The following is a 27,651-nucleotide window of genomic DNA, read 5'->3' as shown; positions in this document are numbered from 1 at the left end:
ACATCCACTCCTTCTCTCATGGATGTTTTCTGTCTCTCACGTCCCTCTGGATGAAAACTGATTTACAATGAGACAGCCCCGAACTAACAAAGGAGATGCTTGGGGAATTTCTGCCTGCTGAGAAGGAGGAATAGACTTCTCATCCCCCCACATCACTCAGCCTGCCCTTTCCAGGTTTTAGCTCTGATGTCTGCAAAGTTAGTGTGGTAAAAATCAACTACCCTGAAAACTCCATAGTGTCTCCATGTAACAAAACCATCTGCTAGGTTTGGATCTTAGCTCCCTAATTTATGAAAACTTGCAGGATGTGGTTCAGAGCATTCCTTATTTAGTGAGGCTTTCATAAGTTAGACGAAAGTAAGAATAGATAATCAACTATTTAATTTAATGCTACATAATTCCATCGAGGGATGCTAGTGACCTCCTAAACCATGAGAGCCTCCTGATTCAGGGACCATATCATTGACAGTCCCTAGACACAGATTTAAAACCCTAACTCTGAACTTCCTTTTGGTTGTGGATTGAAGCCCAAACTCTTCTGTTGTAACAACATGACTTTCTGTGTGAGAATGTCTCTATTTTTTAGTTGCAGTTGCAGCTGGTTTCTGTATCCCCAGTGGCTGAGGTCAGTGTCCCCCTCTATGTCTGTAAGAGTCCCTTACAGTTCTTTGTGGTTTCTCCCATGCCCTCTTTCTGTGACCTTGGCTTGCCTAGATTGGTGGGTTTTTTTTCTCTTCAGAAGACAGAGCCTGTATAATCCTCTCCGACTCACAGGCAGCACGTGTTCCTTCTACTATTAAGGCACAAATCCAAATTACAGCTATAGGTTACACAATGTGCTGTTTATTTAAGGAAGAGAAGAAAGGAACAAAGAAAATTATTTACTCTATGTTCTTGTGGGTGCCTGTGTGAGGAATAGTACTACTATGGGTCAAGTGACAAAGGTTAAATGAACTCCCCCCACATACACCCCAGCCTTCTGCCCTGAACCCCCTCCCCCAGCCCTGACCCCTGAAACACCCCTCCCCCCAGGTCTGGGGTCCTGGCCTCAGGCCCTGCTCAGCCTGCTTCTGGCCTAGGTGAACAGAACCCCAGGCTGGCAGCAAGCTGAGCAGGCTGGTGGCATAAGATCAGCATTTTAATTTAATTTTAAATAACGCTTCTTAAACATTTTGAAAACCTTGTTTACTTTACATACAATAGTTTAGTTATATAATATAGACTTATAGAAAGAAACCTTCTAAAAACGTTAAAATGTATTACTGGCACGCGAAACCTTAAATTAGAGTGAATAAATGAAGACTCGGCACACCACTTCTGAAAGGTTGCCGACCCCTGAAGTACTCTGTGACTTTGATTTGGGGATTCTCCATGGGAGGATTAAGGAAGGATCCTTGAGATTTGGGCCTCTCAGAGGACCCTGACAAGAACAAGAAGTCATTAAGAAGCAGACAGCATGACATACCGCTGCGTTCCACTGGCTGGCCGCAGGCTGCTGGTGGAGGAACCAGAAGAAACAAACATTTTTTAGGTCCAGGTGCCATCCCTCAGTTCCGCAGGTGACATTAGAATGGATATGGCATGGGCATAATGAGTGAGTAAATTAGGAGGCCTAGCCACACCCAGAAATTTTGAACAGGGCTGGCATTTGGTATCGTGGGCAGCTACCCACAGTGCCAAATTATTTGCGGGCACTATTCTCCCCTTCTGTCCTCCTTCCTGTTCTGGTGAGCTGCCCTCATGCAGCCCTGGAGCTGACCTGGAGGCACCAGCATTAGCTTCTTGGGAGCTGGAGCCGCTGTATGGAACCCAGATATCCTACTTCCTCTTCCCACACAGGTAACACTGTGTCCAACAGATAGTCCAATAGATCTTCCTTACTGAATATGACATTAGCAAATCAGAGCAGAGAGAAGAATGAATCCTGTATGCAGGAGACTTGCAATAAGAATGGGGGTAGAGGGAAGGGAGTAGTTGGAGAAGGAGGGGATAAAGAGGAGAGAGACAGGAACAGTTTGGGAAAGAACATGGAGCTTAGAGAGAAATTAGAGTTTGTACAAGAAATTCCAGTTATTGTTGCATGTTGCATTTTTCGACAAATAATATGTAATGATACTGTGACAAAGGGACTCACCAATTGGTGCCCCTCCTCATGGTTAGATGTGGTGTTGCAGGGCTTTGTCCTCTACAGCAGTGGCTCTCAACCTTTCCAGACTACTGAACCCCCTTTCAAGAATCTGATTTGTCTTGTGAACCCCCAAGTTTCACCTCACTTAAAGACTTAGAAAATCAGACATAAAAATACAAAAGTGTCACAGCACACCCACTACTGAAAAATTGCTGACTTTTTCATTTTTACCATATAATTATAAAATAAATCAATTGGAATATAAATATTGTACTTACATTTCAGTGTACAGTATATAGAACAGTATAAACAAATCATTGTCTATGAAATTTTAGTTTGTACTGACTTTGCTAGTGCTTTTTATTAGCCTGTTATAAAACTAGGCAAATATCTAGAGTTGATGTACCCTTGGTTAAGAACCACTGCTCTACAGTCCAGGTGACCAGGTCTGCTGGTCATTCCCCTTTGGCGTGGCCTACCAGCCAGGTCCACCTTTGGTTTGCAGGCATCATACTGTCTGGAGTGACTCACGACCATGAGTGCTTTCCTCATGGCAGACTGTCAAAAACATGGCAGACACCCCAAACTAGTGGTATGTTCTATAATTAGATTTCACCAAGCCAGTAACAAATGTGATCTCCTGGATCACTATAAGAGTCTTACTATGGAGTCACAGACAGTCCCCTGAGGCTCTCCGGTCTATCTTGCCACTTAGGCAAGCTGAAATTAGTGATAAATGGTATTTACGCCAAAAACCACAAAATATTCAGGTTGCTTCCAGTCCCAAGAGACCAGTCGCTTACCACAGATAAATTTATATCTTAGATCTCACACCAAAGACAACATCTGTGGCCAATCTTGTAATAAACTAACTTAAAGGTTTATTAACTAGGAAAAAATAAGAGTTATTTATAGGTTGAATCAAGCAAACATGCAAATGAGTGACCATCTAAATCCCAAGAACGACAGTTGTAGTGATCTGTCAATTCAAAGTGTCTTTCAGTGCAGACCCAGGAGTCAGCCGCTGGTGATCTCTGGCTTCAGTTTAGAGTCTGGGGCCCTTCAGAATTCAAACAGCCAAAAAGATTGAAAATTTTCCTGTGGCTTTGTTTTATTTCCTTCATTCAGCCCACAGTATGATCGTCCTTACACGTAGCATTTCCCAGGTGCGATAGGGCCGTTAACCAATCCTTTGTATTTTGATTATCTTTGGCCCATCTGATTTTGATAGTCCTACTGGATTTAGGGGTGCAGGGGTGGGATGATTCCCATGCCTGAGTTCACAACTTCAGAGCAAACATTTTCAAAGTTATAAAGCTGAACTGTCCTATTTCCTTCTAGCACAGAATACAGACATTACAAGTGAGATTAATACATGCAGCAACTTACAAGCATTTCAGAGAGTCTAAAGATGAAATACATCCTTATAAGACTAATACCTGTTTTGAGCAAAACTAACATAGAGGTGACCTAATCTGGTCTCCAGTGACAAGGTTGTCAGTTCTTAGCTAATGACTGCAGCGTGGGCAAGAGCTAGCGTCTGTCTTGCCAGTGTCATACCAGGGTTTTCACCCAATAGTCCCAGGTCCAATAGTCTTTCTGGCCCCTTGTATCTGGAGTCTTCTGTCTAGTCCTGCCGGTGTGGCTATAAGGGAATCAGTCCCTCCCTCTACCCTGGGTTTCAGCCCTGGGACCCTTGTGGTGGGTCTGGCTAGAGATCTTGCTCCTTCCCTGGGTGACTTAACTACAATGTGTCCACTTTCTCCTCAGGAGGCTCATGTTTTCAGCAGGACTCTGTCCTGGGGCCAAGCCCCTAGTCACAGTCTACAAGGTAATAAAGAAAAAGAAGCGAAATTAATAGAAATAAGGAGCAGCTCCAGTTTCTCTGTCCTACCCAGATCCTCCAGTCATCGGTCCTACCATTCTATATTCATAGTTAGCTTAAGGTAGCTTGGCTTGTTACAGTTCTCATCTCTGGGAGCTGAGTGTGAGAGGTCTGTCTTGGGCCTTTTGAACTGAGCAGCTTCTTTAAGGCTCCTCCACCAAGATTGACATGCCTCACAGTTGTGGTGGAGCGGGGCTGCCTGAGTCCAAAGCTGCTCTTTAACCCCTTCTTGCCTACAGGGGGTGGGGTGTTATACTCTGTCACAGATACAAACAGACCAGAACTGAAGGCAAACCCATCAGGAGCAGTGTTAGAGTTGAGTGTTGAACCTAAGCTTCTGGGATTTCCAGAGGTTGATTTCTCAGATTTGACATTAATGCTAGGATTTTCAGGTTTTTGTTTTTCATGGAATTTTATAGACGTTTTCAGCCAAACAAATATATTCATATGTGACCACTCCACACACACACTGCCCCAGATTTTCATTAATGGACAACATTTGGTGCACACAACAATTTGTGCCCATAATGTTACGAGATTAGTTATCAATGGTTAAACCTCTAGTGGTTTGTGGTTACAAATTAGAGAATACTACTAATTACTAATGAGCCAATCTTACAAAGAACTTAAGCATCTCCTGAGAAGTGTTGTGTGTTTTGTCTGTGCTTGGGATTCAACAATTGGTGGCCAGCACCCAGTGTACCTGCTTCAGTGCAAGCCATAAGCATAGGCTAGAAAAGGCACAATTTGCACTGGTTGCCCTCACTCTTTTTTGAAACTGAAGTTCAGTTAGTGCAAATTGCAGCTTTCCTTGTCTTGTCTACACTGTAGGTCTGCATAGGTGCAAGCTACACCAGTTCCTGGCCACTGACTGCTGAACCATGGCTAATTCCAAATAATCAAGGCCTCTAAGAAGTGAATGAGAGTAGAGGGTACTCAGCACCTTGCAGAATTAGGCTCAATAGTGGCACCTTTGTGGGCACAGATCATGCCCATAATACAGAAACTGGCTCCCAGAGTCTGTTTGAAAATTTGCCCCATTATAGCATGCACGCACGCTCTCTCTCTCTCTCTCATGTTTCTCACTTCAATATGTGTCTCTTTGATGGGCACTGTTGACAACTAGTTGCGGGCACTGGATCTTGAGTCTACCTTTCCCATGGGGAAATGAATGCCTGTGTATGGGTACCTGTGTGTGTTTACATTTGTGTGCAGACAAAGATCAGAGAGATTATAAAACAGTTAACTTGGGGACTAAGCATGGAATAAAGCTCCTGTTTTGGAATCTGTGCTGTTTGGTTTTTTTCCCTCTCCACATTTTTTTTCAATTCCTGTGAGAGATGGCTGTGCTGTGTCCTCTGAGCACTGTTAGGAAGTTGTGGGAACTACGGCAGCTGTCAAATCTTTTCCTTCAACCTCTCCTTTGTAGCTGGAGCTCCTTTGCCATGCATCTTAAACAATAAAGGAAAACAGGAGAAAAACTTTCTGGGTTTTGGCATTTGCATTATGTTGTTGTGGGTTGAAATTTTTATTGAACATTAAAAACTAAAATTTAGTAAACCAGTCTCAAATTCTCTATCTGTTTCTTTATGTTGGTCTCAAAAGAGTAAAAAGCAACAGAGGGTCCTGTGGCACCCAATACTTCTGTTAGTCTTAAAGGTGCCACAGGACCCTCTGTTGCTTTTTACAGATTCAGACTAACACGGCTACCCCTCTGATTCACAAAAGAGTGTGATCTTATACAATTACATGTAAAGAAGATACATTGTTTCATGATATCTGTTCCTTTCTACATACAAATGTAGGCCAAGATTTTTCAAAAGCAACTAATGATTTTTGGGTGCCCAACTCAAGATACCTTAAAAAGACTGTCATTATTTTCTGAAATCCAGATCCCTCTTTAAGTTGTCTCAAATTAGACACCCGATATTACTAATTGCTTTTGTCAGTTCTTCCATTTACCCTCCCATCTTTGTTTGATGTATTAAAATCTCCTCTAGTCACTGTAATTATTCTTACTGCATGACATCTGTGGATTTGTGTGGATTTGGGTGTTTAATTTTTTCTTTTTTGTAAATATTATTTTTAAACCATTGCTGTCTAGTGATTGCATCACAGGCAATTTCTTGATCAACTGGGCTGTAAATAACAGAATAATAACTGTTTAATAATACTCCTAAGCTGCTACTTTACTTTCAGTAAGGCATAACATTTATAGGGGGAAAAAGATTTGCTTTTAACTTCTGTGTAATTATTTTTTTAATCTTTAGTTTACAAAGAGGTCAACAGACTTTGTACAGCTGTAACAGACAAGCTATTCCCAAGAAAGCCAAAGCCAGTCTAGTATACCCTTGATCTCTCACCATGAAGAGCATGATGGACAAATGTTCTCCAGCGCAAACTGCTTTTCACGTACCTTGTTTGTTTCTTGCTTAACATAGAACGTTCTTTAGTGCTTTCCCTTAACACCTTCCCTGCCCAGCTGACGTTGACTGTCTGGATGCATAGCTTTGTACATGCCCAGTCTTGGGTGAGAAGTTAGGCCTGAATCCTGTATTGGGAACAGCTAGCATAGACCACTGTGTCCACGTGGATGACCAATGAAGTCAGTGAGACTCTGAAGATCTGGTTATAAACCCCATTTTAGGATATCTTTCTGTGCTCCTACACTACTACAGAAACTGAGCATCTTTGTTTCAGAATTTAGGTGCTGCAGGTAAAATGGACTTCTCATTATAAAGATTAGGCATATTATCCTTTCATTAAACTATTACCCATTCCGAGGGGGAAGGAAGTTTCTACTCCAATTCCTCTGCATCTCTTGGAGGACAGGTCTCCTCTGGTGATCACAGCATGTATGCACACTGTAGCCACTAATCTAGCCATATTGCCTAATGTCGCAAAGACTTGTCAAATTAAAACAAAAATGCTTGCTGTTCTTGGGCATCCTAGGTATCCCTAAATATCTAGGGACTAATTCACCACTGCCTTACTCCACTTATACTCCATCGATTTAAAGTGAGTTACGCTGAGGGAAGAAGAATTGGAGTAAGGTAGTGGTGAAACAGACAGCAGGGGTCTGATTCAAAATCCATTAACTTTCAGTGGACTTTGGATCGGGCCCATAGTGATCAAATTAGACAAGCCTATAACTTGAACTTTGCTACAGTCTATTTAGTAGACTACGACTGAGACCCAAAAGTTGCCGCAGAGCACAAGTAAGATTTTTTTCAGTGCCTCTCTTAACCTTTCTCTTCATTGTGGAAAGTCAGTAATTTGAGACATTGTTGGTGCTATCAACAGAACCAGCAGGTGATTATTGCTTGAATGCTCGGGAGCCTTTTCTTCCTAATTCACAGGATAGAGAGGTGGCAGTTGCTGTAATGCTAGTTGCATACTGTATTTTTTTTAGCCAGTCTTATTCTCCTCTGGATTTCTGCAGCTCACTGAGTTTCTGGTGGCTCATTGCAATTTAGAGAGAGCTGCTGGAGAGTCAGCTCATTGTACAAATAGCAGGAGTGTGCTTACTAGGAATACTCCCTCATGGAGAGCGACATTTACAGTAACGGCATTGCTTCCACTTTATTTCCCACAACACTAGGTTAAAGTGGCTCGAGCTTCAAGACATTACAACCTCACATCATTCCTTTATGTATTTAGTGCCCTTTCCAAGCGCTAGGTCATTGGTGTCAAATAATAGGCCCACTGAAGGTATGTTTCATGTTCTCATGCACAGAACCTAACTGCAGCATGCCCCTTTTCCCCAGGCACAGCATGCCCCTTCTCCCCCACACCAACCCGTCGCTCCTTAACCGACATGCACTCAGCCAGCAGGGGGTAGAATTCCGGCACCAGATTTACTTAAAGGGGCCACATCCTTCTGTGCTGCAGAAACATTGCATCCAGTGCCCGAGGGACTCTGCTGAAAAGCCAAAAGAGGTGTCCCTGTGTGCCTTTTTGTTTTTCTTACAAAGGTTGCACTGTTGCACCTTGAGTACGTTGGATCAGGCCTACATCATTGTATCACAGGATTGCATTTTATGTCATTACAACAGGGCATTATAGGTCACATTGCAGCTGCTTGTTGAAGGGACACTGTCAGGGTTCTGGTACCTAAAATTGTCCCGGAAGCTGGTAGTTTGTGATGGCTGCTTAATAATGCTAATCATAATTGCCTCCCCAGTAACTTGTGCTTCCCCCTTTCTGTTTGTTGTGTCTGCCTGCTGTCTTTCCTCATAAGATTAGAAACTCTATGGGGGAAGGACCAGCTTCTTATCTGTGTGAATGGTGTCTGTCACAGTTGAGTCTGGACCTCTTACTAGGGTCTCCAAGAGCTTTCATAATACAAATAATAATTATTTTAATAATATTTGATCTTAACTGACAATTGTCCTAAAATTTTGGATCTCACTTTACACATTGTGTGTGTTCTTCATAAATGCTTACAGATCTTTGCCACTGCCTAAAAGGATCTGAGCCAACCAAGGGTTTGAGTTATTGAGCTCCCAGTAGTGAATATGGCCCATTGTATGTGTCCAGTTATGCAATTGTTAACATAAGAACATCACAATGGCAATACTGGGTCAGACCAAAGGTCAATCCAGCCCAGTATCCTGTCTACCGACAGTGGCTTATGCAGGTGCCCCAGAGGGAGTGAACCTAACAGGTAATGATCAAATGATCTCTCTCCTGCCATCCATCCCCACCCTCTGACAAACAGAGGCTAGGGACAGCATTCCTTACCCATCCTGGCTAATAGCCATTAATGGACTTAACCTCCATGAATTTATCTAGTTCTCTTTTAAACTCTATTATAGTTCTGTTTATTTATATGCTGTCCTCTACTAAAGTACATGTGCACAGGTTTGATTATAGTAAATTATTCAGTAAGCGAGGTATTTGTTTTCTTTTTGTTTTGTTCTGTATTTCCCTCTGCCTCAGAGAGATTTTATTTTCTCTTAAATACATGGCAGGAATCCTTAAGAGGAAGAACCACCCAATGTGTGCCAGCTGCTAATGTTTATTCCTTTGAACTTTGACATAATGGCCAGTATAATCTTATGATTTAGCTCTTGTAACATAGTCTGACTGTGATTGGATACTGATCATGAATTTGAGACAGTTCAATACGCTTAGCAATGTCCTTGATAAAAAGTCAACGAAAGCTGAGATTCCCTGTCAGTTTTGTAGGATTTGTGTGGGACTCGTGGTTGGGTTTTCTTGTAAGAACAGAGCTGAGAGATGTAGTGATTTTTATCTGTGACTAGAGTCCGAAGGTCTGCCTAAGTTGTTGTTACATATCTGTTAAATACAGATAGCGTGTTTGGTGCTGTACAAGACAGACAATATGGCCAGTCCCTGACCAAGTTAATCTTACCTCCTGAAGTGAAGCATTGCTGAGGAATTTCTCATTTTGACAACTGAGCTCAAATGCTTGACTTCTGAGGGCTGTCAATAATGTCAGGTTGTGAACTGCTTTTTCTTGTTAATAGCAGCTGTGCAGCTTAAAGCCACATTAAATGCCAAGCAGCCAGTCCTTAATTTGTAATGAAAGAGGTGCCGGGGCTTAAGCAATATTTTTACATTCATAACTGATGCAGCAAGCCCAGAGGTGCTGGGACTATGAACTGCCAAGCCTAGAGGTGCCGGGGCTCATATCTGGCAAGCCCTGGCACAAATTAAACACTGCAGGCAGCCCTAGATCCTAGTTAGTTAGGAGGGTGTGTATCTGTGCGTGTGTGTGTGCTTAGAGTAAGGCTTTATCTTTAGAAATCTTTATAGGACAGAAATGCTGCGGCTGGTTAAGGGTAAAAATAGTTCTGAGTTTTCAATGGCTGCATTCCATGGCTGGAGCCTGAAATCATGAATCAGGGCTCAACGCTCAGTCTGTGTGAGACCAAGTATGAGAGCTCTGCAACTGGAAGCAGGAGGGGAGCAGCTAGCTGGGATGAGTCCGATCCCGGCATCACTAATATTTTGGGAGGGACCTGTGCTGCTTGTACAGTCCCAACAAGGTACCGTATGTTAATATCTTGGGTTCTGGCAGTTTATCTAATTGTCTTATAATTAAAAATGTGCCAAGCCATGCAAAATTTCTTGCTGAAGAGAGGGCGAGATATTTTTTAAAAGTGGTTCTACTGTGTGAATTCATTCTGTCAATGGTCTGTAGCTGTATACATTAAAGCTGCCTGAGATCTAGGATGTCCTGTATTGATTTGAGGTTTGGTTGCAACTTTTGGCTACTCAGTCCCCATCAGAATACAATTTTTTTCCCAGGATTGTTCCTGGTTCTTCGGATAAATTCTCGTTTTGTGTTTCAGAAATTTTCCAACATGCATATCCCTGCCTGGAATGTACAGATATTTAAATAATGATTGCTCTCTTTAAGTCATTCTGCTGTGAGACATTTTAAAAACGTTATCTAGCACATGGATGCTTCATTCATGCACTTTGTCTTAAGATTAGAACTCTGTGACGGTGAAGCATAGAGTACGTGTGGGTCAATACCAAATCTGACTAGTCTGAAAGAGAGAGTAATTATCTACTAAATACACTGTTTCACAGGAAGGATCATTTTGTTCTCCAAGCAAGTTCATTGAGAAGGCCATTAGGATGCTGTCAAGTTTTTAGGGCCAGCATTTCCCCTTTAAAAGCTGTTTTCTCTGAGAAGCTTTAACCCTTACATATCTCCTAGGCCCTTGTTAGTAGGACCTTGAGAAAGAAAGTTACCTTTTTTTTTTTTACTTCTTGGCATGATGTGTACATCAAGTTGTGCATATGTGTTCTCTCCTGTCATTGCACCTTGGGCAAAGCTGTGCATTACCCACTAGCCTTGCAGCCATGTGCAACCGTGCCAGTGCAGTATCCTCCTGTTTGCTAGAGTCCTGGATACACCTGGTTCACCCCTCCACTACTCATTGGTGCCCTAAGCTATGCTTGCAATCCAAGAACAGCTGTGTGTCCCTATGCTGTGCCATCCTGGTGCCCGAGGAACTAGGGTTGCCACCTCTGAGGTAGAAAAAACTGGGACATCAAGGATGATCCTGAGCCCATAAAACTGGACCACTGGCAGTGTGTGCGGAGCGCCCTTACAGATTTCACAGGACAGTTGCCTCCAAAAAGGGACGATCCTGGGAAAATTTGGACAGGTGGCATCCCTAAAAGGTACTGGTGTGTGGCCCTATCATATACTGTCCTAGCACCTGTCCTTGACAGAGCTGTGTACATCTGCGCTGTGCTATTTTAGGCCATGTCTACACCCACTGGGGATTGACACTGCTGCGATCGATGCAGCGGGGGTCGATTTAGCGGGTCTAGTGAAGACCTGCTAAATCGATGGCAGGGTGCTCTCCGGTACTCCACCGGAACGAGAGAGGTAAGGTAAGTCGACAAGAGAGCATCTCTCGTTGATGCAGCACAGTGAGGACACCGCAGTAAGTCGACCTATGTCAACTCCAGTCACGTTATTCATATAGCTGAAGTAGCGTAACTTAGGTCGACTTACCCCGGTAGCGTAGATGAGGCCTTAGCAACCATCGCACAGTTCTTTGTGTCTCACTTATTCCTTCCTAGTGCATTGCCTCTCCTGAGCTCTTCTGACACTCCAGGTGCATCATGTTGTTTTCATCTGTAGCTCCCAACTTGTAAGGATGATTTGCAAAAGTAATGGGTGGAGGGAGAGGGCATGTCTGGAAGATAATTCTCACAAGCAAAAACTTTAATGTGAAAAGCATTTTACTCTAGAACCTGGGTTCCGGGGACCTTTTGGAGTAAAGTTTTAAAAATCAAAGTAGTTTGACTGCAGTACGTAGTCTTTTGTTTGGACCTGGTCAGCAAGCGGTTCAGGTACCTTGGTATGTAAAATAGTAAGCATCTTGGACTGTGAGGAGCTAATTGTTTTTATTTGAATCAAGAGGAAAATACAGTAGTGGTAAATACAGGAGATCCCAACTCTAATTGCTCAGGGGTTGTCAGACTTATTGTTACGGACCCATTTACTGTCAGGCCACGTCGAACTTCGGAATCAGCAGATCTGCTCAGAGAGACATAAAATATTATTATTATTATTCCCCTTTTACAGATGGGGAGAATGAGGTACAGGGAATCTAAATGAGGTAGCTAAATGTCACAAGAAGTCAGTAACAAGGACAGGAATAGAATGCAGTAATCCTGCCTCCCAGCGTCCTGCCTAGCCATATGCTTCCCTTTTGAAAAGTTCATTAGGAGTTGAATTTTGCCTAGTGGGTTAGGTTAGTCGTAGTCATGCTCTAAAACAGTTTGAGGGATATTTTAAAGAAGTGACATGGCAAAACTGTTGGTGTAAATATATGAATACCACTGTTGAAAATATCAGTGTACTGCAGTTTAAATGTGATATATTTGGCCTACTGCAGATAAAATAAATATATGCGTATGAAGCACCAGAGTAATGGGCCCAGCTACTGTGCATTTTTTGTGTTAGCTATTAGAGAACTACAAACAATCTACAGGTTTTGTTGAGCTCAGAGATACATCCAACGGGTCAGATGCTGATCTGAACTATCCAAACCTCATCATCCTGAAAAACTGTATTGTAGATCAGCCTTAGCTGTGCCATGGGTTCTGAATGCCCTCTGAGCAATCCCCAGGCCCTCAAAAAAGCACTTTGGAGATGGTTGAGATCCAGACTCATGGCCCTGTCCATTTCTATAGTGTATATTGTGTGATTGGGTCTTTTCCAAGAAACTCCACGTTAGCTTGAGATGACCTAAAATGTTCTATTAGGGTTTTGAGAGACTCGGAGAACTCCAAGATTTAGAAATAAGTAGTGTGCAACCTTGGTCTGATTTTTTTTTTTTTTTTTTTTTTTAATTTGGGGGAGTGAATTGGGGAGGGGAGGAGGAAGGGACCCTCCTGCGTGTTACCATGTAAAATGAGGCATTTTTGAACAGAGGCCAGCTTCCTTAGTCCTATGGCGATGAAGCAGTGTTGAAGCCCCACAGCAGAACTTGTGTTCACGCTCTCAGTGCTGATGCTGCAGTGGGGTATGTGGGTCAGTAGAAGGGAAGAGGTTGGAGGTAGGCACTATCTTTCAGATATATTCAGTCAAGGACACTTCTGCCTTGTATCTCTTGTTAAGGATCCTACAGTATGCTTGAAAAGAATAGGGAATAATTATCTGCTGGTTTTATGGCAACCCTTTTGGGTCAATCTATTGGTTGTTAGGAATGGAAGTGGATAGTTGAAGGTGAGAGGTGAAGCTGGAGCTTATTTGAGGAGGATATTCTCCTTCTCCGTATTCCAAAGTGTACGTGCCGTCTGCGGGAGCCTTCCTGGCCCTAGTGTGTTAGGTAGTTTTTTGCCTGCTGCAGTCATGGGGAATCCACACTGGGGGTTTTTCTGTGCCCATCTGAAGTGGATTCTTGGTGCTTCTCTTTTCCTCAGCTTAGAAGTATAGTGGAAACAGCTGCTAGCAGGAGTAGAATAATTAAAATGAGAAGATAAATGGTATCAAACTGAGACATCAATTGCTCTCCCATCCTCGCTGGGAATTCCAGAGCATGTGCTTCCCAGGCTATTTCCAGCTAGCATAGCCCGGCAGAATAGCAAGTCTCAGTTATGGATCATGAGCTAAGAAGCTCATCGTGTGAGAGATGCATACTCAGGACATTTCTAAATGCAAGGCTTGGCACAGCCAATAAGTGGAGGTCCTTATTCCAAGGTGAGATGCCCAGCCGCTAATATTAAAAAGCAGCAGACTGTTCCTTTTCTCATCCTGGCTAGTTCTCCCTGCTGCCTGTTGAGTTAATGAAATTTTAAGTTGCAGGAGATGAGCTTTTCTTGAGAGGGTGAATAATTAATAATGGTGGTGATTTTGCCAGAGTGAATCAATCACATTTCAAGTTTAAGTTGCAAGCAGAATTGAAAGTTGATGCCCCTTTGTGAAAAGTTCATGCAGAACCCTCTCAGATGGGATACTCAATAATCACTTAAGCTCCAATCTTAAAAGGCCCTATAAAATCAGAAACATGAGCATCATAAATCTAGAAAGCTGGTAATAAGATAAATAAAATCTTTACAGAGAAGTTATAGGATAAGACAATGAAATGTAACTAGCCAAATATATGTGCTCAAGGTGAGACAGAGACAGAGTTGCCACATGTCCACATTTTTTGGCTTTCCCCAAGATCATTTTATTAGACGGAGAATTGGGGGCAATTGTCATGTAGTTGGTCCATTTTGTTTCCCATATACAATGAACCATACATAAGAAGGTATTAGACCAAACAAATGTAAACAATTAAATATATAACACCAACTGGCTAGGTTTGTTAGCAGAGATTGAATTTATGACCTCAAATTGCCAAGGCACTACCACTTGAGCTAAAGGATGAAGTCCATCAGCAGGGTGCAGTAGGAGACAACTGTCCTGGGTCAGCCACAGTGTGAACATAGTTTTCTCAAATTGAAGATTGCATACTGGTAATGGGGCAGCATTACTTTAATAACAACATGCATTTCTGTAGTGCATTTCATTGCAAATGATCCCAAAGCACTTTACAGAAAAGATTCTCTTCAACCAGCTGTGAAAAGCATGTTTGAGGTGAACTGTAACAGCTGTTTAAAAAGGTAGACAATAGGCAGGATACAGGAATTGCCATACCAGAGCAGACCAATGGTCCATCTAATCCAGTACCTTCTCCCTGACATTGACCAATACCAGTTGCTTAAGAGGAAATCTCAAAATAGACAATTATGGAATAGCCTGCTCATGGGGAAAGTTTCTTCCTGACTCATTAGTGGTTGGCTTATGCCTCAAAGGATGGGAGTTTATATCCCTCCTTAAAAAACATTTTTAAAATCCTTCCTAATGTAACTGTGGATATTCTCATTATCCATATACATTTCTAATCCTGTTATGAATCCTGCTGAGGTCTAGAGCAGGGGTGGGCAAACGTTTTGGCCCGAGGGCCACATCTGGGTATGGAAATTGTATGGCAGGCCATGAATGCTCACAAAATTGGCGGATGGGGTGTGTGGGGGGGTGAGGGCTCCAGCTGGGGGTGCGGACTCTGGGGTTGGGCTGGGGTTTGGGATGCAGGATAGTGCTCCTGGCTCGGACCGAGGGGTTTGGAGGATGGGAGGGGGATCAGGGCTGAGTCAGGGGATTGGGGCACAGGAGGGGGTCAGGGGTGCAGGATCTGGGCAGCGCTTACCTCAAGCAGCTCCCGGAAGCAGTGGCATGTCCCCCTTCCGGCTCCTACACGGAGGCATGGCCAGGTGGCTTTGCGTGCTGCCCTGTCCACAAGGGCTGCCCCTGCAGCTCCTATTGGCTGTGGTTCCCGACCAATGGGAACCTATGAATAGGAGCTGGAGGGGGGACATGCCGCTGCTTCTGGAAGCCACGGGACATGCGGAGTGGGGCAAGCCCGCGACCCCATTCCCTAGCGGGAGCTCGAGGGCCAGATGCAGCCCCCGGGACGTAGTTTGCCCACCCCTGGTCTAGAGGAAGAAGTGAAGAATACCCTATTCAGGTGAATATGCAGATGGAATGCAAGGAAGCAAAATATAATTTTCTGAGTTTGAATTTGGCCAAGGCAATGGGGTTGTAATGCTCTGCTGATGCAGTGCTTCAGTACTGACTCAGAGGGAAGAGTGACATCTGTTGAATCACCAGTACTCCTTTCTGCCACCCACCACCCCATCATCAGACTTAGCTTATTTATCTGGAGAACTGACAGAATTGCAGCACAAGATGGAAGAGCTGCAGTTAATAGGTCCCAAACTTTTTAGGCCAAATCTTGAGCTGTAACCATGGTGTGCTCTAAGCCACCCTCCTACTCCATTGATCCTAGGGTTGAGAGAAAGTCATTTCAGCCCCCTCCATAACTTTGAGCAATCTATGGGCTACTTTAAATTATGCCAGCTGTAATGGCATGGCCTGCTTGGTTCTGCCCCACTGGTTATGGATTGCTGTAGCATAAGGCATTTTGGCTACCTCCTCTCCTGTTCCAGGCATGCTCCCTCCTTCCCTACCCCCAACACCGCCCACACCAGATTTGTGCCACCTGTAAATTACCTTATGCAAGAGATTCCCTAGCTGTATTTTTAGGGCAATTTTCCAACTACTTTGTATAGCATGAGCAGCACAAAAGAGCTAGATGAGGAACCAAGAATCTGACCATTTGTGTTGGATAATGTATGTCTCAGTTCCTGGAAAACTCACTATGAAGGTAAAGAACTAGCATCTTCAATGAATACATCCAGGTGGCCCTTGTGGAAGTGACTAAAGCAATCTTATTAGTGCCTTGACTTAGCATGTATAGGGTATTGTATATAATGTAGGGTGGGTTCTCAAGTGGCCATTTTTACTGTAGTTATTCCAAAATCCTGGACAGAATCACAGAAGTCTTTCCTGGACATTACATTTGGGTCTCGCTATAATTCCCTCTGAACTTTGGATCTGCCTCGCTGAAATGAAGCTTTCCCCAGAAGAGTCTGCCATGCTGAAATCTATCTAACCTAATGCATGCCACCTTTTATTTTAAGGTACATGTAGATATTGAGTGCAGCCCAGCTGAGATGTTGCTCAAAAGAGAGATTTTGCCATTGTAAAATGTTTGTTGAGAGAAATGAGATTACTTTGTTTTCATGCTGTTTTATTTATCATTGTTTTAAATGTAATGTTTCCATTCAAAATTAATGACAAACTCTTTTCTATATTTAAAATGCAAACAAATCCATCCAATTTCCCCATTTCATTAATGAGATTTCTATGAAGACATTTTAAGGTTTTTTTAAGCCTCTCTGAAAATGTACAACCTTGAGTAAAAATGGTCTACCAGATGGGAAGAGAAATATGTAATATCATGTATCTGTGGCTATGCCGTCTGCTGTATAGACAGATGCCTTTTCGTTCACCTTGTACATCTGTATCCTTAGCAGCAGGTGCCACTGCCAGACAGCTGATCAATGCTGGTGTGATTTCTGAGAAACACCAAGGACTTTCCTTTTTTATTGCTATGAGAGGGGGTTGAAAAGATGAGCCGAACACTGGGGAGGAGATCACGCTGACAAGCAAGAAGGAAAGGTGGACCTTTCAACTCTACTTGTTGAGGAATAAAGACAAAAATAAAGGAAGATGTCCTCCCTGCAGCTTGCTGTAGGAATGGAATGTGGGACACCTTGTCTCATAAAGAGACAGGAGCACAAGTTCACAGTGAAAGGGGCCATCTGGTAGCTGTTATGGAATATATTTAAGGAAGGAATAGGGGTGAGGAGTGAATAGGGATTTCTCCAGATGAAATTCTGCCAACTTAATCACTCTGTCAGCAGAGGCCGTACGTTTGAATTCTTTCCTTAGCATGTGTCATCAGCTTTAAAAACACAATGTGCACTGATTCCCAGACTATATCAGGCAACCATACCAGTTTATCATACTAAGACTTCAGCTATACCACCTGGTGCCTGCTGCCTCCTTTTAGTTGGCAGGCACTCTAGACTGCCCTAGAACCGGTGACTCTCCAAACTACAGTCTTACTTTGACAAAGCTAGAGTTTGTAGACCAAGGTCCATGCTGGATTAGATTATACACCATTGAATGGGAAACAGTAGTGTCCCATGAGAAACAGAAGCTAATCTTTAAGGCAGGAAGGGAGCGGGCCTAGAGTGCTAGTCATCAGAGCCCTGAAGCACATGTACTGGTAGATAGGTGTACAAGAAGCACAAACAGCCACTGCTTTATTCCTATCAGTGCAGCAACCAGGGTGTGTCTTTCTTTCTCTTTGGATGGGTTGTTGCATTAGGGAGGGAAGTCAGAAAGGGAATGGTGAGTTTCTCAGCCAGAAATACAGCTGCTATATCTGGCCCATGAATAAAATGCAGTCCTGCTATATAAATAATCTTTACTTTTGTTCTAACGGCTCTTGGCAAAAGGTTGGCCCTGAGAGTGATGTCCACAAGAGAGGCTGAGATCTCCAGATATGTAAGGTATTTGGGCTGATCTGTCAAGTCCCTCTTCCTCGTTCATTGAAACTCATGACCAGAAATACAGGAAGTGCAGTTAAGGTACTTAGCCTACAAGTGGAATGAAGTTTGGAGGCTTAATTTCAGTTCCCCAAAGAAAAATAAAATAAAATAAACAGCAAAACCCCATAATCTAGTTCCCATGAGCCTAGCAGATGTTTGGCACTATTTAGCATGGCGGGCATTCAGTCTGTGCTTATCATAGACCCAGGAATATATGCATCAGTGCCACATTCTTCAATTTGCCTTCATCTCAGAGAAACTAATCTTGTCAAGAAAAGGAAAGTGGGAGGGGGGAAATGTATCATTCCAACACATGCCGGATAGTGCTTAATGTTTGTTAGCATGGGTAGGGCTGGAAGAGTGCCTTATATCTTACAGACTGCCTATTACAGATAGGAATTTCAATCTGTCTCAACTTATTTTTTTACATATGTATGAATTATAGGGCTGTTTTTTCCTATGCACACCAGAATCAGGAATGTTTTGCTTCAGAGCCTCTCTCCTTTGTGGGGGGTAACATCAATCGTTTAAACACCCAACCATGACTTCTATTTTATCCCGAACAAAGGAGAGAAGGGGAACATTTGGACACAGAATCTGCCTCTAAGACAACCCATCCTGTCACTTTAAAATGATAATGAGAATGTGTGCATTGGCTCTGGAAATTGTTTTTATTTATGTCTTCCTCACAAATGAAAGACTTTGAGTACTGACCCTGGAGTAACATTGTGCCGAGGTTCGCTGACAGCTTTGTTACTCTGCACAATATTTAACTGACCTGCTGAGGTAGGTGGGGTAAATGATAAATCCCTTTATCCCATCACTAAGAATGGACATGAGAAGAGCATGGCTGCAACAGATTTGAATGGTTTGCTGTGGCTGGGAGGGGAAATCCATCTATCTTTGGGCTGATTCTAGCTTGAAAGTGAGGAAAAATGTGGAATGTCAACAACGGTCTGAGCAAACCTTGGGATAGCAGAGAGCCCCGAAAGGATAGGGTGACCAGAAAGAAAAACATACGGTCATGTTGAGTGCTAAGGCACCAAGATGATATTTGAGAGAGAAGGTTTAGTTATAAAAACAAACTTTCAGTGGAGAATTAATATTCTGCTACTTTCAATGGAGATTGGAATGGCTGAGTACTGCAGAACTCATGGGTGGAATTTTCATATGCTTCCATCATTGACCTAACTGTGCTCCCATTGAAGTTAAAAGTAAAACTTCATTGACTTGAGGGAGCAGAGTTGCACCAATGCCAAGTGCTTTTGAAAATTCTACTCCATACAAATATTGGTTTATGCCATCTCATAAAAAGGTGGGTAGGCTATACCAGGAATCAGAGTTGGACTAGACAGCCCAATTGTACATTCCTCCTATCATGGCTGTGGATATGGGGGAGACTCTGAGTGAATAGGAGGAACAAGTGTAGGACTCTTACCTAAAACCAGATATATATTTGTTCCTATTCTATCCTACACTTGTTCCTATTCCTATTCACTCAGTCTCCCCCATATCCACAGCCATGATAGGAGGAATGTACAATTAGTCTGTCTAGTCCAACTCTGATTCCTGGTAGAGCCCATCCACCTTTTTATAATATTTTTGCCCTGAGTGCAGGGGACTGGGCTAGATGACCCATTGAGGTCCCCCTTCCAGTCTGATACTTCTATGAATCTATGAAATATTTCCTCATCATATCCATTTTTTAATGTTTTCCAGGTGGAAAAAGCTCCATTCCCTCTCGTTGAACAAAAGGGTTTAACTCTCCAGAAAATTAAACTCTTCACTTCAGTATTGCTGGGGTTGCTGTCAGAGCTAAGTGCAGGAGCAAGCTTATTAATACAGTATGTACTGTGTGGGAACTATCCCCCTGCCCCCTTTTGGCTTTTCTGCTAATTGCCTAACCCAGGGAGAGCAGCTAACCAATCAGAACGTTTGAGGGGCAGTGAGGCTACAGAGGTGGACAGTTTGAGGGCAAGACTCCATCTCCTATAAGAAAGAGTCACTCCCATAGCAGAAAAAGAAGTGAATCTGGTATCAGACAAGCAGGTGAGGTCCACTAATGTATATATAAATTAGGTGCAGGCCTTGGGCTCCTGGGATGTTACCTATGAAGTCTTCTGTGCCCCAAAGTTTGGAGTCTCTTGTGTTGTGTTAGAAGTACTAAGGCCAAGTTGATCTGAACTATTTAGTTAGTAGTCTCCTGTGTCAGGGCCCTTCATGTTTGTGTTGCATCAGTGCTCCAGCACCACATCTGTAAACCTCACACTTCAGTGGGTGCTCAGTTCTTGAGGCTGCCAAATGAGCCTGCCTCCAGTGATTTGAATGCTTGATTAAAACTTGATTTGATTCCGATATTTGATCTGAATATTCAGCTAAGACTCTGAAGGGTCCTGATGGGCTGACACAAGGGATGATGTTGCAAAAGGGAGGGGAAAGTGGGGGGAAAGGCAGCCATTAAATTGCCAGTCTCTCTGTAGCCGCTTGGAATTACAGCTTAAATTTAGTATCATTTCAAAGCTCAGAATAATCTTGTGCATGACTCGGAGCTTGAGCTACATTTCCCGTGCAGTTGTGAATAATGTTACTTTTTAAAGAGATGTCAGCATATCTGAGGGAATGGAAAGTGAGTTGCGCAGAAAGTGCAAAGCTGGAGATGGCAAGGGCTGCGGTAATGTACAAATCTACAGAACAGGAAAAATGTTCTTTTAAACAATATGATTATCTTTCAGATTTTGACTTTGAGAAATGTTTTAAAGTTCCTGCCTTCATGGCACAATTTCTTGGCTGTGTCTTTCCTATCAGCCTGACTTGTTCTACCAATGGTTTTTCCACTCTCTTTTTCTTGCTTTCTAGTTTTTGGAGTGTAGAAAATAAATAAATGTTTTCATTTAAAATTAAAGGCACACTGTTGGAATCAAAGCATGCATTTATTAAAACACCCAAAAAGCTCATCCATTCTTGTTACTAATTACACATCACACTGATAAATTTCAAGGGATTTCTTTTTTAATCTAATATTTCTCGTGCCCTTTGGGTGACGATCTTGGGTCTAATTCTCACTCACATGAATGCCTCCTTTATGATGCTCTTCTGGCATAAAGGGCCTTTAAGAGGGCAGAAACAGCCTTTTGACAATACACCCCGCAAATGCTGGTTTTAATTTTGTTTCTAGCCATTTTCACTTTCTGGCTCCCTTGCACTAGTGCAGTGTTAGGGCTGCCGCCATCAGAGCAGGAATGTTTAGATCCCAATGAAAAACCATTTCCAGTGGAAATAAAAGAAATAATCATGCAAATATTTATCTTGGTCATAACCTTCACAAAGATTTGCACTTGCAAAAGCATGTGTGTTCCTCTTGAACGGATCTGACAGAGCCCCTTTAAAATGGGTATTTCCAGATGGATAGCAAAAAATAGAATCCTCAAACCCCCCGATGAAACAGACTGGAGTAAGGGAAGCTGGAAAGTGCATTGGTGAGGAGGAGTTTACCAGGGGAAATGAGGAAAAGAAGAGAGGAGTCGGGGGCTGAGAATAGGGCAGGAGGCAGTGTGGCTGATCAATGGTGGTGGGGTGAGCGGACAGTATTGGCAAAGAGATGGTCTCAATGAGCTGAAAGGTCTCTTCCACCTCTAGCATCTGTGATTCTGTGAATGCACAGTTGGGGAGAAAGAGATTGCATAGAGCAGCTGGGGGAGAGAGGAAGAGGCTGAGTGGCCTGCAGTGTGGAGTGCTGTGGTTGGCCCAGAGGCCATGGTCTGAGTATGCTCATCCTCAGTGTGGCTTACTGAGAGGCTGAAGAACACATTTCTTCTCTTACATCTCCCTCCGCATTTCCCCTCTGTTTTTGCAACCAGGTACCCAGCTCCTGTTTCCTCTCTCTCCCTTATCTGGCCAAAAGAAGACCCGTTTCCATTTCCCTAGCCCTTCGTGAGCAGGGAGCATTATACTCCTTGCAGCTGCTAGCTTCACTTTGTGTGTGAAACTGACTTGGCTTTTTCAGCCTTAGCCTCAGTTGCTGATGCCTGCCACCTCCCCCTCCAGTATTAGGGGTAGGCTACATGGGCAACTATCTATGGTGCCTAAATTTTAGGGGCAGCTCCTTTCTAGCTTGCCCTTCCTCACTAAATTGGGACAACCTAAGGGGAGGGGTCTGCCCTTGTATAGATCCCACCCCCTCTACAATACTAGGTAACAGCAGCCTGATTGTCTTGAACCAGCCTTTCCTGGTGCTGAAGAGTGGTTGGGAACCGGCAGCAGGAGGAAGCAGATGTTGCCAGAAGATCCGTGGTGGGAAGGGAGACAGTGATATAAGCTCCTTGGGGTGGAGGCCATCTTTTTGTTTTGTATTTTTGCAGTGCCTAGAGCACCAGGGCCCTGGTCCATGACTAGGGCTCCTAGGCGCAACTGAAATTCAAATAAAAAAAATAATAAATAAGGCCTGGTTGGGACCTACTACTCCAAAGAGCCCATGCTGCTGTGAGAAACCTTTCCTGCTCCTTAGCCCGGCACAGTGCTACAAAAACAAATAGCCAACTGGATGGAAATGTAGCCAGCTCTGAAGTGGACACAGTCTGGCATGGCGCTAGTTTCTAAAGGGTTAAGGGGGGAGTGGGCCATGGCATATGGTTGTGAGGCACGCAGAACGCTCTGATGATTCGTTATAATGTTCTGGAAAAATCCCAGGCTGTTGGAGCTGGTATTAATGAGCAAACAAGTTAGAGACATTACACCTATAAAAGATTTAAACAGTGTGGCTCCTTGCGGTCTTGATGCACCTCCGATCTTTGACTTTTTGAGTTTATGCACCAGTGCACCCTTTGTGAACTAGCTCCTAGGCCTATGATAGTCACTCTGCTCTGGTTGAAGTGCAGTAAGCTGAGTCCGAATAAGCTGCCTGCAAATGGCTAGTGGAAAGGGCTAAAGCTCCAGTGTGAAATCCTGTAACACCCTTAGTAGTGAGCCTGGAGCACCGTGTCTAAACCATTGTGCTGTTAGCATCCCGGAGCTGTGAGCCATCCCAGTAACACGCTTAGTCAGGCTTTGCTGTGCGAACTCTAAGGGTCAAATCTAACTCAATCAGCCCTGATCGTATGTACTGAAATTTCAGCCAGCAGCACCAGGAGTTGCAGTTTCCCTAGGAACTTGGAGATGTGGACATGGTGGCATTGAGGCTTGGGGCAGCATGGGAGGGTAGGGGGGTACCAGCACATCTCCCAGCTCCTTGTCTCATAACAATAAAGCACAAGAGCCATTGGTGAGCACCCATTGCAGACACAAGCCAAGCGTCTATTTTCTTAACTGCCATCTCTCTCCCTCCACCTCTCTCCCTCTGTCCCTATCATGTAGTGAAGGTGGCAGATGGGCTGCCCTGTAGATGACACACACTCAACTGTGGGAAAGAGGAGCTCCTGCTCCGAGTCCCTGGTGGAAGCACTGCTGCTGCTGGCGGGCTGGCAGCTCTGTCTCTTGGCAGTGGGCCTCCAAGAGAGGATTACTTTGTCCTTGTTCTTAGTTCCACTTGCCAGGTTCCCTGCTGATTACCAGACTGGTAATGCATGGGGGAGATAACCCTGGTTCACATGACAGCAGTTCAGTCGGTCATCAAACAGAAAATACTGGGATGAAATTAACAGAGCCATGCAATCAAAGAATTTGATACCAGGTTGAAGGGGACTTTTCCCTCTGCAAAAATAAAAATAAAATGAATGAGTCATTTCAGCAGGAACTCTCTCTGTCCCCTTCATGCCTGTGCACAAGCTAAAAACAGACAGGGCTCCCCAGTCCTCCTGCTTTCTCATCAGCTCTGACACAGGGTTCCCATTTCTATTCCCATCTCTAATCAGGGTTCTTGTCTGTGCTCTGCTCCCCTCCCCACCAACCCTCTCTGCTTGCGCTCCCTTTGCTGAGCTTCATGGGGACTCTAGGATTGTACCTCTCCCACTCACCCCAACCCTTGAGCTTGTGAGCAAAACAAATCATGGCATTGTTGCTGGTTGACTGAGATCCCTTTATGGAAACCTTATGAGGTTAGTGAGGCCGCACATGGAAAAGAGGAACATAGCTGAACCTTTCCACTCCCTCCTCCCATCTGGTTTCCCCTTTCGCTTTAGCCTGACGGTGACTGTGATCATGCCTGTGTATTACTGCTGATACCAAGAAGGTAATTTACCAGGAATCTGTCATAACTAACCTGGTCTGGATTTATGTGTTTTATCCCACCTGAGCTCTATGGGCCTTGGTGTAAAGTTTTCTTGGGCATCCAAGAAAGATTTACTGCGCCCTGCGTATGCTGTTGGACTTCAGTGTATGTAGGAGCCAAGAAGTTTAAGTGCTGTAATCAGCTGTGATCACATCTCTCTTGCAAGGACAACATGCATCATTTATCCCGACCTTCCTATGGCAAATAGTGCATGCGGCAGGTTTGTGGTGCATTCCCTTTACAAAACACTGTCTGATAAATGCTTCCCCCCTCTCCCCACCCTGTGAACACAGCATGTGAGAGAAATGCTGGCATTTTTCAAAGGGTTTGTACAATTTGTGTACAGAGTAATGAACTGTTCTGATCTTACTGGGTAAATTACCTGGTACAGTGACTGTGTAAAGACATGGAACATAACTAGGATAGCAACACACCAGGGGTTTACTTCATAGTAAGTATAGAAAGAGCCACATTTGTCTTTTTTCTCTGATTTGGATGAGATTCCAGATAAACTTTTTTCTCTGGACTTTCGATTTAAGATACCATTTAGCCAACATTACATTCCTGAAGGAGTTAACCTTCTCCCCCACCCTCTCCACCCCACTCAAAGGAGCCCCCCTCCAACCCACACCCAACATACTATATGAGATTCTTCATCTAGTATATCAATGCTGGCTACTTGAACATGACACATACTTGTTCAGTGGCAGCGACTGGCCTGAGTAGCGTTTAATGAGTTCTTGTCATAGACCTTTTCTCAGCCAACACTGACAGTGACCGTGTGTGTAGCTGTCCAACTCAGGACTTGATTCGCTAGGCATTTGTTCAGAGTAGAAAGGAACAAATGAAGGACATGGCATAAGGAGAGGAATGCAAAACGGTTGTGATGGCATGTGAGAGGCAGCAGCAGAATTCCAGAAAGAGAGATGTTTATAACACAGAATCATAGAAGTGTATGACTGGAAGGCACCTCAGTAGGTCATCTAGTCCAGTCCCCTGCATTGAGGCAGGACTAAGTATTATCTGGACCATCCCGGACAGGTGTTTGTCTAACCTGCACTTAAAAACCTGCAATGACAGAGATTCCACAATCTCCCTAGCCTAGGTAATTTGTTCCAGTGCTTAACTACCCTGACAGGAAGTTTTTCCTAATGTCAAATCTAAATCTCCCTTGCTGCAATTTAAGCCCATTGCTTCTGGTCTTGTCCTCAGTGGATAAGGAGAACAATTTATCACCCTTTTCTTTATAACAACTTTTTACATACTTGAAGACTGTTATCATGCCTTCCCCCCCCCCTTCAGTCTTCTCTTCTGCAGACTAAACAGACTCTTTTTTTTTCAATCTTTCCTTGTAGGCCCTGTTTTCTAGATCTTTAATAATTTTTGTTGCTCTCCTCTGAACTTTATCCAATTTGTCCACCTCTTTCCCGAAATATGGTGCCCAGAATTGGACACAATATACCAGTTGAGGTCTTATAGGTGCTTGAGTGGACGAATTACTTCTCGTGTCTTGCTTACAACACTTGCACTAATACATCCCATAATGATATTGGCTTTTTTTGCAGCAGTATTACATTGTTGACTCATATTTAGTTTGTGATTCACTGTAATTCCCAGATCTTTTTCTGAAGTATTCCTTCCTAGGCAGACATTTCACATTCTGCTTTTGTGCAACTGATTGTTCCTTCCTAAATATGTAGTACTTTGCATTTGTGCTTATTGAATTTTATCCTATTTATTTCAGACCAGTTTTCCAGTTTGTCAAGATCATTTTGAGTTCTAATTCTGTCCTCCAAAGCACTTGCAATCCTTTCCAACTTGGTATCATATAAATGTACTCTCTATGGCCTATGCCATTATCCAAATCATTTGTGAAGATATTGAATAGAACCGGACCCAGGACAGATCCCTGCAGGACCCCACTTGATGTGCCTTTCCAGTTTGACTGGGAACCATTGATAACGATTCTCTAAGTATGTTTTTTCAACCAGTTGTGCACCCCTTATTGTAGGTTCCTCTAGGCTATATTTCCCTAATTTGCTTATAAGGTCATATAAGACCATTTCAAAAGCCTTACTAAAATTGAGATACATCACATCTTCTGCTTCTCCCCATCCACAAGGCTTGTTACCTTGTCAAAGAAGGATATCAGAGTGGGCTGACATGATTTGACATCCCAGCTGCTGGCTGCATTATTCCAAAAGTCCAAGGCTGGGTGGAAATTTCTCAGTGCTCTCGCCACCCTCATTGCTGCTGAACTTTAGAAAGACAGCATGATCACAGTCACTTTATTTATACACTCATACCATGCATTGAGAGTTGATGAAGTTGCTAATACAGCGTGGGTGTATTAAAACAGATTTTGCCCTTATAGTTCTCCATGCTTTAACAGATTGATAGCGGGGTTTATTTTGTTGTTGGGTTATTTTTTAATCATTTGTTGCTGGGTAATTGAGCTTCCCCGGTGCTATTAGCAGCAGGATCTTTAGGCACAGTGGAGCTGGGAGTGTCACTCCAAACTCCATCTAGGGGCTAGTCTACACTGATAACTTACATCGGCATATTTGCACCTCTATGGGGTGCAAATTCTTCCGTTGACCTAGCTACCTCTTCTCGGGGACTTGGATTAGCTACGCTGAAGCACTGCCGCTGCGCCCCTGTAGCATTTTAAGTGTAGACGTACCCTAGGATACATTAGCCCACATTTGCCTACCACATAGCTAGGATTACATGCAATAGAAATTCCTCTGGGCAACAGGATTCCTTTCGGCCAGTAACTTGCTGTTTTGGCTCAAAACAAATGTAACAAACCAGCATGATTCCTCTCTTGGGACATTGGCTATAATTGGCTCTCTTTAATATACGGTAATAACTGTTAGCTCACAGTGGGCTTGGCCAGCATCTACAGAATGCTATTTTATTCCGTTACAGTGCGTATTTATATATTGTTGTCAAGGCTGGATCCCCACTTTGAACTTTAGGGTACAAATGTAGGGGCCTGCATGAAAACTACTAAGCTTAACTACCAGCTTAGCTCTGGTTCCGCTGCCACCATTTCCTAATTAGATTCCCTCCCTGGGAAGCCCTGAGAAACCTTTCACCAATTCCCTGGTGAGTACAGATCCAAACCCCTTGGATCTTAAAACAAGGAGAAATTAACCATCCCCCCTCCTTCCTCCCACCAACTCCTGGTGAATCAAGATCCAAACCCCTTGGATCTTAAAAACAAGGAAAAATCAATCAGGTTCTTAAAAAGAAGGCTTTTAATTAAAGAAAAAAAAGTAAAAATCATCTCTGTAAAATCAGTATGGAAATTAACCTTACAGGGTAATCAAACTTAAAGAGCTCAGAGGACTCCCCTCTAGTCTCAGGTTCAAAGTAAAGCAAACAAAGATAAACACTCTAGTAAAAGGTACATTTACAAGTTGA

The 27,651-nt window shown here is 43.4% G+C and overlaps 1 protein-coding gene across 2 annotated transcripts in view; it reads left to right on the top strand.

Moving 5' to 3' along the window:
- TSPAN4 (tetraspanin 4) overlaps positions 1–27,651 on the top strand; it is a 491,871-nt gene that overhangs the window by 94,794 nt on the left and 369,426 nt on the right. The window contains exon 1 of one of the 2 annotated variants that reach the window (XM_034770343.1): positions 9,901–10,027. The exons of the other annotated variant lie outside the window; for it this stretch is intronic. Within the exon in view, the coding sequence (XP_034626234.1) occupies positions 9,916–10,027 (112 nt within the window). The 5' untranslated portion in view covers positions 9,901–9,915. Of the gene's footprint in view, positions 1–9,900; positions 10,028–27,651 lie in introns of those variants that run through there. 2 annotated transcript variants of the gene reach the window in all.

This window comes from Trachemys scripta, chromosome 4 (genome assembly GCF_013100865.1).
Source record: "Trachemys scripta elegans isolate TJP31775 chromosome 4, CAS_Tse_1.0, whole genome shotgun sequence".
Lineage (NCBI taxonomy): Eukaryota > Metazoa > Chordata > Testudines > Emydidae > Trachemys > Trachemys scripta.
The sequence above is the reverse complement of the archived record's forward strand: the minus strand, read 5'-3'. Positions and strand labels throughout refer to the sequence as shown.